Genomic DNA, 12,945 nt, shown 5'->3' on the forward strand with positions numbered 1-12,945 from the left:
AATCTAATTAGATATTTGAGCCTGTGATATATATAAATATTAACCAGGAAGTGGAAGCCTAGTTATTAGTAAAGCATTTGATGAAATGACAAACACAACTTACCTAACCTTAAAAAGAAAAATGAAAAGAACAAGACGAAAAAGTTTAATAACCCACAACAACCAGGATGAATCATAACAAGGAAATGGAAGGGAGGAGGACTGGGTCCAGTGTATTGGTAGAACAAATTAATCAAACTTACGGTCATAATTTGCTCCCAAGCTTGAGATAGATTGTCAATTTTGCGCGGTGAAAGAGATATTTATAGTTTCAAATTAATGATCCATCAATTAAACGGTGAATGACTAGAGAGCAGCATGTTGACTTAACAAACTCTGATTTATTATTCTTGTACTAGCTTTCAACTCTGACAAGAATGTGAACACAACAAATTAAAATTTAGACCATTAAATTTCTACCCTGGTAGATATGGCATTTAATGGGTTAGTTTGTCAGCCTACCTTACTTGAGAATTCAACCAAAAACCTTGAATTTTAATGGAGTAGTGTATATATATATATATATATATGTACATGTCATGTCATCACACATCAGATGGCCACACCAACACTGGCTAATTAGCTTGATTCTTCAGATCATGAAATGCTTACTTTCTTCTAACTTATTTGTATATGTTCCCACTTGATTTTATTCAAAAATAAAATGTTTTAGCAGAAGTCAAAATATTGATGCAAACATGAATATGTTTATGATCAATTGATGAAAGTCAATCTTAATGTTCAAAAGGAGGGTCTTAATGAAATAACCAAGTGTATAGTTCAATGATTCATTCTCAGACAAAACCAAAATTGCATCTTTCAAAGCCTCAAAACCCGACCGCCTAATCTTTCATTGCCTATTCGTGGACTTATTTAAAAAATAAAAAAATAAAAAAAAATAAATCTTCTTCCTATTAACTATTTTTTTCACATCATCATTAAGTTCAAACACCCTGCAGCACTGCACATTGATCATAATTTATTATGTAGACTTCCATTTAGCATAATTAACGAGGGATAGTATTAATATTAGAAAATATTTGATAATTAAATACTTCAAATGTAAGTGTTAATGAAATCAGGCCTAAAAGGGAAGCCCACAGGCCTTGTTATATTCATATTTCTTTAATCACGTATTTAAACCATTATTAACCATCCCCAAATAGAAATAATTTATATTTCCACCTTAAGAAACCAAATTAAGTTTTCTTTTATTTACAACTTCATTTATCATACAACTTCATCCAGCATGCGGCTTAATAAATGGGGAAAAAAAAAGTAATATTACTATATTTATTGCTTTAAAATATCCTTATTTTATCTGTATTTATATATCGGTAGTACCAATGAATAAGTTGATTTAAGAAATTAATCACAAATGAAAATAATATATACACTTAATTAGAGCTCTAAATTTTTATGAATTGGATTGACTCTGATTATAGGGAAGGATGCATCAAATTTGGTGACGAAGTAAATTTCTTTTTATATGAATTAATAAAATATTCTTCATTTTTCTTGTCCGGCGAGATTCCAAAGTCTTGTATACTCGAGATTATATATAATCTTGCAACAAAATATCATTAGTCAAAGGGCATGATTTTGTGAACTATGAATATGCTTGAAATTTTTATAAATTCCTGATAATTTGTAGAAATTAGTACTCATTCAAAACGTAAAATAATGGCTTAATATCATGACTGAATACACAGCAGCTGCAAAAAGATCATCATAATTCTATATTTTGGGACTTGGGAAGCCAATTATAATTCGAAAGTAACTTCTGAAGCTAATGTTGCTCATTAAAAGGGGGGAAAAATTGCCAAGGAAAAAAACTCTCCTATTGCGGGCATACACGTTTAAATAATTTTATTAAATTGAAAAATAAAATCTCTTGTTCAAAATTTCAACAACATTTTACAAATCAACTTTTGTTCACTCATAAAGTATTTTACATACCATATATTAAAAAAAATATCTTGAGACGTGATAAAATAAGTAAAGCATGCAGGCAAAGGAATTTTGTTATTAATGTGAAGCAAGAAACGCCAATACAATCATGTCCGCTAAGTTTTCATTGATGGAAAAAAGGAAAAATAACAACTGCTAAGCAAAATAAAAGTCTGTGAGTGCTTCATCAAAAGTTGAAGTTCTGTTAAGAACCAATGTCAGAAATTTCTATCTTTGGGAAAGTGAAATTGATAATCTTTCAAGTTGCAGCAGAACAGAAACAAGCTACTCCACTTCAGCCAAGTAATCATCAATTTCAGCTGAGGTTAGTACCCTGCAAAAAAAAAAAAAAAAAAGGGCGCACAGAAAGCACATTAGCCGCCAAATGTCTCTCCCTTTCTTTAAAGATTTTGAATATTAAATAAAGTTATATAAGAAGCTACTTGCCTGAATTTTTTGTCTGCGCCAATTATGCCAATCTCAATGTTTTTGCCTGAGATTTGTCCTTCAAACCTACAAAAGATGCAGGGAAAAATGTTATAGAATGTTCCTTCACCAGACACAAATCGTGCTAGAACATAAAAGTCATTATGCAATCACATCAGACGCATGCTATAAACTAGAAGTTGCCAGTCAAGCTATATGCTCCAGAAACACAAGAAAATACAATGAACTATTCAGTGCCAACCCACTTTGATAGTTTAGAAGCTTTATACCCGACTCAACCAGGGATTACAGCCCAAAACATTTGGAGTGGGCTCCAAAGATCCCTTATCTCCATTCTATTCAATTTTAAGAACAGACTTTATGTATGCTGCTGTGACACTACATTTTCTTTTTTCCATTTCAATCCACAAATTCCATTGTAGACAACAAATTTGCATCCAGGTGAGATAAAACGTTACAAATAAACATAGTAAAGAGTAAAGAGCATATATTTATGCAAGAGGAAAAAGATGAAGACAACAATTCATTCAAGATTACTTTTAAATACTAAAACAGAACCAACTCTACTGGAATATCAGAAAAGTTATAGGGCTACCCTTCTTTTAATGTTAATATTGCTGTATGAACCGCATCATCAAGCTCCATATCATCGGTATACCTAAATGAAAGAAACAAAGTGATGGCCAGTATTATATAAAAACTCAAATCACAATGCAATCTCAAACTGAAAGTAAATGAGTATAAGCCTAAAAATTTATTCATTTTTTGGCCCTCCTACGGCTGCGCAATGTATAGAGCTAGAAGAAAGACACGAATAACCAATAATTCATCATCAAAATTCAATCATGGCTTCAAACAACAACTATTACAAAGTAGCTAAAAGTTATATTATTTAAATACAACCAACAATTCAATTAAGCAGACCTCTTCTCAAGAAATGTCTTTGCATTAGAAACATTTTTCCCCATAGCTGAAGCTTTCCAAGAGAAATATGAACCTGATGGGTCCACCTACAGCAAAATGTGACATACAGGAAATCAATCAAATCAAAATGCCAGCTTTTTGAGGCAGATATTCATGGCAGTAAGGTCTATTAGAGAGAAGAAATGCTGGAGACTGTATTTCCAAACAGTGTTAGCTTGACCTAAATCAGGCATTTCTGGTTTTAGAGCAAAGCAATCCAATTTTTTTTTTTTTTTTTATTCTCCACATAATGTACATTACTATAGGGTGATTGACAGCCACTGAACTCCTAGTACTTGTGATTATGTTGTTCTCCATGCAAACAATGACATTCAAACAGCACAAGCAGCCAAGTACAAACAATATATCTTATATCACATTGGGAATGTATTTCCACCATGGCCAGAAAATGTCTCTCTATCAGCTTGAAATTTAATATCATGAACACAAAGTTGCAAATCCAAACAGGAGAAATGGAGATACCTGATATAATTGTGGACCTTTGTCATCATACCCTGCAACCAGCAGTGATACACCGAAAGGCCTGACACCACTACCAGAACAAAAGGAAGAAATCAGTGGGACAAAAAGGGTCGTTATCCAGTAGAATGTACAAAAGTTAACAAACTGCCTAGTTCATTGAATAAATCTCTTTGCTTTCTCCAAACATAAGCAGGTAACAAAAAGGATGTAAATTCATGCAAAAAGTAGGGCCATTTCAGACAAGAGTGAACAGAAGTTAGTCAACTTTATTCTTACCAAAAAAAGTAGGGATAAAGACATGAAACAAAAAAGTGATAATTACCCAGACTGAGTGAACTCCTGCATGACAGCAGCAGTTTCCCTTACAAGTTGTGTAACAGGGATAGGTTCCTGAAGCATGGTATCATCAATTCATCACATCAAATTGCATAATAGTAGCATCAGGTGAAAATTAAGGATTAGGCTAAAGAATGACTAAGCTTTTTAAGGACAATAAATTGGACAAAAATTAAGAATGTTGAAGGAGTACTTTGTATAGTCGGTGATATTGCTCTGCCTGCTTCCTGCTTTTTCGAACCAAAACTCGAAAATCAGGACCCATTCCACTGCAAAAACAAGTGAAGATTGAATTAAGACTACATCATACAGCAATGAGGAAACAAAGGGGGAAAAGAATTATCAATATTGGGCAGATAAAAGGAAATCAAGCCAACATAGCAAATTCATATAATGAGATGTCATGAAAAGGGGTGACCTAGTGCCTCCAATAAGACCCCACAAAAGAAAATCCTGCATCTAATTCCATAAAGTCCACCAACCAAAGAGCACCAAAAAATGATTATGTTGGACCCTAGTTCAGATTCTCCAGAAAGATAAATACCTAGAAATATAAATTTTGCAAATCCTAAACAATTAGACACTGCTAATGTAAAATAACTTAGCTTGAAACTATTCAAGTGTGCATCAGAAATCGAACCTATAAACAACTCCAATGTTAGGTGTTAGTATCTGAATCTTTTGAACCTGCCACAAATAATTTTAAAAAAAAAAAAAAGGATAAGAAAGTGGCAGTGAAACAATAAACAGGAAAATGGTTGTGATTTGTGAAAGAATAAAGAAGAAATGTCTCTGACCGATGTTTCATCAACTAAAATAGATGGTAGCTTCTTCTCTGTTGCAATGACAACACCATTAGCAGCTGCAAACACCAGATGATTACATGTCAGTAACAACAAAAGAAAAGCACCAATAATAACCAATTTGGAGGAATTCGTTAAGTCACTTGGAAGAGTTAAGTACTTATAACTATGCAAATACCAATTCATTAATAAATCATAGCATGTTTTAGTTATGTTATCAAATCAAACTACAATTCCCAATTCACTCATACCAAAGCAACCAACTGTTATCCCAGCTGCACTAGGGTTGAAGCTTGCTGCCACCACCACCAGCCAACAAATTTTAAATAAATTACAAGCGAAATGCTTCAACATATACCGAGATACCAAACCAAATTCGATGAGGTAGTAGCTCAAACAACTTGTATTATCATATATAGCAAAGAGAATTTCAAAACCTATTTATATCTATACAGAAAAAAAGAACCAGTACAGTGAAAAGTTAAGATTAAAAAAAACCCATTGAAGAAGCCGAAATGCGTCAAATTACCTTTGATTCCTAAAGATGTTTGGCCCGATCCAACTGCTGTTAGGGCATGTTCAATCTGAACAAGCTTCCCAGAAGGACTGCAATTTGGGAGAATGGGAAAAAACCCATAAAAATCAGATCACAGAAATCAAAATGAAGAATCAAAATAAAGCGCATAGTGGAAATTTTGTTATGCTGTACCTGAAAGTGGTAAGAGAAAATGAGTACTGACTATCGCCCATTTTAAACTGGAGAACCAAATAAATAAAATTATTAATCTCCGTTTGGTTAGCGAAGATATACAATTGGCGTAGAAGAATTCTGGGTATGGTTTTTGAATGCTTACCTCGAAGATGAAATCTGTAGTTTCAACAGGAAGAAAGCTAGGCTTGCTGGAATATTGTAGGAGGTTTCTTGGAGGGGGAGACGGTATATATTTATATAATTATTAAACGAGACGATGAAAAGAGGAAAAGCCCGTACGGTGACGATGGAGCATTCAACGCTGTCGTTTAAGCCATGTAACCAAAACCTTGGCTAAATCTGGAATAAATGCAAATTATAACAATATTATACAACAGAGGGGGAGAAATATATATATTTTTAAGTTTAAAATTTATTTATAAATTTTATTAATTTTAATAAATTTTGATTTAATTATAATAAATTATATAAAATTAATTATTATAAATTTTAAATTAATTTTTATTAAATTTAAAATTTAAAATTTAGAATAAATTATATAAATGGATTTTTGTTTAAATCTCATTTCTTTCTTTTATTTAATATTTAAACAATAATTTTTTTTTTTAATTTCTCTTTGTTTTCATTGCCGCAAATAAATAGTAAAAGAGAATGGATGATATCAATTACTGGAGTGGATATAATTCATTTCAAAATAAAATATTAATTGAATTGATCTAATTTAAAAATTCAATTTAATTTTTTTATAATTTAAATTAATTTGATGTTTGATCTTAAGAAATTCGGTTTGTTTATTTTAGTTTTATTTTTTAGGAAGAAAAGCAATAAAATCTAATAAAATCAAATAATTAATTATTAATTAGTGCTAAATATTAAATTAAAATAGAAAATAAGAAAGTATAACTCAGATGTGTGTATTATTTAGTTATAGTTGAATAATTAAATTGACCTGACGAAATTCAATTATTTTGATAAGAAAAAATTCAGTTTAGTACGATTTTTGATTAGTAATAATAAAAATTTTTAATTTTCAGTTATCGATTTGATTATTTTTAATTTGATAATTGAACTAACTGAAATAATCAAATTTTAATTAATTAATATATTAATTATAATTTATTAATATTATATTATTTATAATTATTATTTTTATAATTTTATAATAATATTTAACTTATAATTATTATGTTATTAATATTAAGTCATATTTATTATTTTTTATAAATAACAAAGAATATAAATGTATTTTTATTAATATTTTATTAAATAGTTAATAATATAAATATATATATATATATATTTTGTTAATTTAATTATAATTGATCCAATATTTTTTATTTTGATTAATTTTAATTTTTTTTTATTTTAATTTAATTTAATTAATTAAAAATTTAATTTGATTTAATTCTATTAGCCGAATACTCACCCTATATCTAACTTAAGCTTGAAATAAATTTAAAAAAAAAATAAAAAAATAAATTTAAAATAAACTTAAACCAATAAATCAAATTGAATTGAACCGATTTAATCTTCTAAAAATTTTATTTATATGATTTGATTTTTTTTTCTATTTCCATTCATTTTAATTTAATTGCTGCTCCATTTTTCAGTTTTTCAGACGGAACTGGATTAAACCGACCGATTTAGTCTACGTCAAACAAGCTAATGAAAACCTACTATGATGAATGGCTGCGATCTAAGTGTTGCAACAGCAACACTCTCAAATGACAAAGAGTTGTGCACCACTGAATAAACCGTCGGATAAAAATGGGTTCCCTTTCCTTTCCTTTCCCTCCAGAAAATCTCTGCGCGAAAATCGTTAACCAGACCATGAGAAATGTTCTTCTGGAAACGTGTAACTACAACGGATTCCATCTCAGTTTATTGAAACAGCACGTCCATTCACTTGGCAACCCAGCAACATTGTCAGAAACTGGAAATCTCAAACATATCAGGCCAAATCAGTTAGGCTACTCACAGTGTATGAACATCTTGCGACGCTGCGCTGAAATGAAAGACTTCAAACGAGGTCCTTTGGTCCATAGCTACATGATAAGGAATGGATTCGATTCAAATGTGAACATAAGCACCAAATTGGTCATATTTTATGGGAAACGGGGTGATACTGTCAGTGCTCGCAAGGTTTTTGACAGAATGCCTGCAAGAAGCGTGGTGTCATGGACAGCTCAAATTTCTGGATATACGCAAAATGGGTATTACCAAGACGCATTGTTAATGTTTTTAGAAATGGGTCGAGCGGGAGTTAGAGCAAATCATTTCACTTATGGGAGCGTTTTGAGGGCTTGTACTGGTTTGAGGTGTTTGTATAGAGGGATGCAAATACAAGGGTGCATCCAGAAGAGTAGGTTTCTTGATAACTTGTTTGTGCAAAGTGCATTGATTGATCTGCACTCCAAGTGCGGAAACATGGAGCATGCTTGCTATTTATTTGGAACGATGTCTGAGAGGGATGTGGTTTCCTGGAATGCAATGATTGGTGGTTATGCTGTACAGGGTTTTGCAGATGATTCATTTCGGATGTTTCATTCAATGATGGGAGAAGGTATGGCTTTTCTTTGTCTTCTTCTTTTATTTCTCTTGAGCATGGACTTTTTTGTATTTGATACTCGTGAATTTGTATCTGCTTGCACCATATTTTTGAGACAGGTTTTTCCTTGCCATTGTCATAAATTTCTTATTACGGACGTCTGATAGGCGTTACGACCATTTTTAAAAATGGACAAAATTTACCAAGTGGTCTTGGTGATAATCTTTCGGTTTCTTTTGGTATAAATAAGAAATGGATATGGACAAGGCAGAGTCTGTTTAGAGCCAATAAATTTTATGCATTGGAAAAAGTATAACGTACTAATGAAGTAATAAAGAAACCGGGTAGGATATCCTTGGATGCTGCCAATTAACATCTCGTAGGAAAATTCTTTCCTACACTATGGCTCCTCTTTAACAGAATTTTGACGGCATGCCAATTTACTGAGTCTCTCTTTGGGTTATCTGTTGTTTTCTTTTATAAGAATGCTCTTGTTTTGATTAACATTGTGTAGAAATTTCTTTTGTAATCTTGCTATTTTTTTATTTTTTTATTTTTTACATTCAGTTTTCTCTAGCCTTTTTGAAGTACTAAAATTTAAATAGGTATAATCCCTGATTGTTTCACATTGGGGAGTGTTTTAAAGGCGTCCAGTAGGGCTAATGACCTCATCAAAGTCTGCCAAATTCATGGAATTATCATCCAACTAGGGCTTGGATCCCATATTGATTTGAATGGGTCATTAATTGATGCATATTCAAAATGTGAAAGCATAGAAAGTGCTCATGATTTATACGAGAACATGCTAAAGAAAGATGTAAAATCTTTTACTGCCCTTATGACTGGATATGCACACAACAGTAACTATAGTGGAGAGGCCCTGGATATCTTCAAGGAAATACAGCAGATACACATGGAGATAGATGATGTTACGTTCTGTGCTATGCTTAATATATGTGCCAACGCAGCATGCCTGAGCATGGGAAGACAAATTCATGCCCTTGCTTTAAAATATAAACAGAGTTATGATGTGGCCATGGGCAATGCTCTGATTGATATGTATGCAAAATCTGGAGAAATTGAGGATGCTGCACGTGCTTTTTATGAGATGGAGGAGAAAAATGTGATTTCATGGACTTCATTGATTACTGGCTATGGGAAGCATGGATATGGACACAAAGCAATTGCTCTGTACAAGAAGATGGAATTTGAAGGTTTGAAGCCAAATGATATCACATTCTTGTCTCTTCTCTTTGCTTGCAGTCATTCAGGATTGACTGGTGACGGATGGGAATGCTACCATAATATGATTAACAAATATGATATCCTGCCACGAGATGAGCATTTTTCTTGCCTGATTGATCTTTTGGCGCGTGGAGGGCAGTTGGAAGCAGCTTATAATATGATATGCAAGATGAATATTAAGCCTAGCACGTCATTATGGGGTACCATTCTAGGGGCATGCAGCATTTATGGTAATATGTCTCTTGGAGAAGCAGCAGCCACACACCTTTTCAATATGGATCCAGAAAATTCAGCAAACTATGTTGCTTTAACAGGCATATATGCTGCAGCTGGTGCATGGAATGATGCTTGGAATATGAGAAACTTAATGGAAGAGAGGAGTTTGAAAAAGAATCCTGGATACAGCTATATACATTCTACAAAGAAGAACATTGGAATTTTACTGCCAAGTTGAGAAGATGATGCTAGTAGCTGTGTTATTTTCTTCCCCTCTTTTGAGAGAGCGGAAGTTTGGTGTCAGATGCCCTTGTCTTGAGTTGATTCTAAAAATGTTGGGAAAAAAGTTCTTGTATCGAGTAGGTCAACTAGTGTTAATGCTTCTGGCCATCTCAACATTCAGGTGCATTCCTTCTATTGACTTTGTGCTGCTATGTTTGCATATATCATGTCCAGGATGAGTCAGTGACTGTTCCCCAGTGACTTTCACAGGTACTTCCATTTGCTTCCAGTGGAGCAGCATGCCTAAACAGAAACTATTTATGCTGCATGTTTGCAACTAATCGATGAAATTGTGGACTGCAATTTGAGTTGTGGAACTTAAAATGAATAAAAGAGTAGCATTGTTGTGCATATATCTAATTTGGATCTGTCCCACCTACACGGTAGCCTGGTTCGACAATGCAAAGATTTCTTATAAAGAGACTGGGTGCAAAAGACATTTGCTTTTCAAAACAGGATGGGGAGCTGGAGCTCAATTTACTAGGTATGAGAAGAAGTGAAAGATCTGATCACAACTGAAGATTTGGGGAAAATACACTCAATACTATTGCTGAAGATGATGTGAAGTTTAAGACAGCCACCTGCTAAAATTGAATGCTTGGATATAGTTATGTGGAGAAGAATCAAATTTGCATCGCCTTTTTGCAGCTTGTTCTGAGTTTGCTGAATTCCAGTGAGAGTTGCAGTTTTTATCTCTTGAATTGTAAATTGATTAACGTTCAACTCTCTTTTTTCATTATTGGACTAGGGAGCCATGTTCTTGCAATTAAGCATTGCGTGTGGTCATGCTGTGCTGTAGTACGATTGTTGATAGGTACTTAATCATGAGTAATTTTAATTGCAAATAATTTATTTGAAATATGTGGAATTAGAGTGAAGTTGATTATTGGGTAGCCGAGTTTTATCTCCTCGAACCTTATGCTCTCTCTCTGCTGCACATCTCTTAATCAGCGCCAATCGCCTATACCTCCCTTTCTTCCTCTCTATATACGCTCACTGGTACAGCGTGGTCACGCTATTCTTAGTAATATATTGATAAGCATCCTCCATTTAGTGGTGTTATCTCTGTCAATGATTCCTTTGTTTGTTCTTTTTGGGATGGAATTGTCTGTTTAAAATTGCATTCTGAAGATTGAGCTGAAAAGCTTTCTTTGAAGATTACTGTCATTTCATCTTGTAGCATTATTGTATTTTACTATCTAGTTGGGGTCCAATTCTTTAGAAATTTTAATATTACTTGGTGTTTTTGAGAGCATATCATTACTTTAGCTTACAACTGCAGGAATGACATGAAACCTAAACCTAAATCCTTAGTCAAGTTGTGTTCCTTGTTCATTACCTCTCCAAGATTTCTCCTTTTGGCACAGAAACCCGATTAATAAATCAACTGGTTCCGGGCCCGTTCTTCATTTGATGATGAGAAGATGGAGTACATAATTTCCAATAATTCCAAGATGTATAAATCTGTAGTTACCCTAATAGTATATCAAGACAAGGATTGAGATCATCCGTGGAAAGGCGGCAAACTTTGAGAAGTTCGGGTTGTTGGGCGTTCTTCCCAGCCATTGTGGTACTTATTCCAATTCTTGAAGGCATTTGTTTGGTGTTATCTAAAATTGCTGAATGTATCAGCGATATGATATGAAAGAGTATATCCTTAAAATCGCTTAAAGGTAATTTGATTTTGATAACATAAATGTTAGCCCAAAAATGCTTTGTTCATTAAACTTTGTATACCACATATGGTTAATAAAATAAGAAAATTATCAATTAGACTAAATTTTGAGATTATATATATATATATATATATATTAATGCACTACAGTGAAATTGATATCATTATCAGTAAAATTCAGGAGCTAATTAGATTTTGTTATTTTAATATTTTTATATAATTAAAATTTATTAATTTAATTTTAAATTATTTTTTAATATTATCTAATTAATATATTTAAAAACTTAAATCGAGTATCAAATGAGATGCGGAATTCCATACGTCCAAGTCATGTGGAACCAAAACAATTACACGACCCGATCTTGTGACGTATGCATTAAAAATTACTAATTATGTCATATCATTACTTAGTTTATTGGAAAGCTAACGAAAATCGACGGTTCATGGTACATAGAGTAAAGGTCCCTTGGATATTGCTGTTAACATTATTGTATGAAAAATTAATTTTTTAAAATCTATTAATTAAAGTGTATTAAAAAATAATTAAAATTAAATTTTATTAATTTTAATTATAAAAATATTAAAATAAAAAAAAATTTAAATTATTTAAAATTATATTTTTATCCAGATAAATAATTTTAATTTTTAAAATTTAATACTAAACAGGCTGCAGTACTAATAACATGTTAGTTATAATAAATTATTTAATATTTTTTAATTACATTGAAAGATTAAAACATAAATAAAATAATAAAAAATTGTAAAGACGATAAAGCTGTCCTGTTTTTTATGTGATCGGTCATCTTTACATGAGCTGGTTTCATGATACATCAGAAAAAATAATAATAATAATAATAATAGTTTGTTTGATATTATATTCCCATCCAATGCCATATTTTATTCATATCTTCATCGCCAATTCTTAATACATGGACCAAGACTAAGAACTCATTGGGCATAGTAAATTCTTTAATATTTTTTTCATGTGATCATTTTTGCCTTAGGCGGATTCATGATGATAAATATTTTATTCATTTGTTGGATGATAATTATTCAATACCAAAAGCTCATTGGCCATAATTAATTAATATATTTATGGTAATTACCTAATGTCAATTTGTCGGATTTTGACAATGTAATCGTCATTGATATATATCATTTTAATTAATAAAGTCATTTTGCCTATTAAAAAAAATAATGGTCATTTAGGTCCATGAAGTGGAATTTATTTTTATTTTATAAATAA

General features: G+C 31.9%; 2 protein-coding genes across 3 annotated transcripts; one reads left to right on the forward strand and one right to left on the reverse strand.

Annotated features, from left to right (window-relative positions):
• Positions 1–2,045: 2,045 nt before the first annotated feature.
• LOC131171991 (proteasome subunit alpha type-2-A-like) lies at positions 2,046–6,007 on the reverse strand. Its single transcript, XM_058132884.1, has 12 exons — positions 5,876–6,007; positions 5,731–5,777; positions 5,551–5,627; positions 5,016–5,080; positions 4,859–4,905; positions 4,412–4,487; positions 4,205–4,272; positions 3,883–3,952; positions 3,361–3,446; positions 3,032–3,094; positions 2,437–2,502; positions 2,046–2,323 (listed from the first exon to the last, which is right to left on the reverse strand). The coding sequence occupies exons 2-12, from the start codon at positions 5,769–5,771 to the stop codon at positions 2,275–2,277; spliced, it is 708 nt and encodes a 235-aa protein (XP_057988867.1). The 5' UTR covers positions 5,772–5,777; positions 5,876–6,007; the 3' UTR covers positions 2,046–2,274.
• A 1,408-nt stretch (positions 6,008–7,415) lies between these two features.
• LOC110643166 (pentatricopeptide repeat-containing protein At3g20730) lies at positions 7,416–10,883 on the forward strand. Of its 2 annotated transcripts, XR_002492576.2 has the most exons (3): positions 7,416–8,296; positions 8,887–10,145; positions 10,235–10,883. XR_002492576.2 is itself a non-coding variant. In XM_021795431.2 (2 exons), the coding sequence occupies exons 1-2, from the start codon at positions 7,501–7,503 to the stop codon at positions 9,978–9,980; spliced, it is 1,890 nt and encodes a 629-aa protein (XP_021651123.2). In that variant the 5' UTR covers positions 7,416–7,500; the 3' UTR covers positions 9,981–10,883. The 2 variants fall into 2 exon arrangements, 1 of the variants encoding a protein (XP_021651123.2); XM_021795431.2 differs by having other exon boundaries at positions 8,887–10,883.
• Positions 10,884–12,945: the final 2,062 nt, after the last annotated feature.

This window comes from Hevea brasiliensis, chromosome 13 (genome assembly GCF_030052815.1).
Source record: "Hevea brasiliensis isolate MT/VB/25A 57/8 chromosome 13, ASM3005281v1, whole genome shotgun sequence".
NCBI lineage: Eukaryota > Viridiplantae > Streptophyta > Magnoliopsida > Malpighiales > Euphorbiaceae > Hevea > Hevea brasiliensis.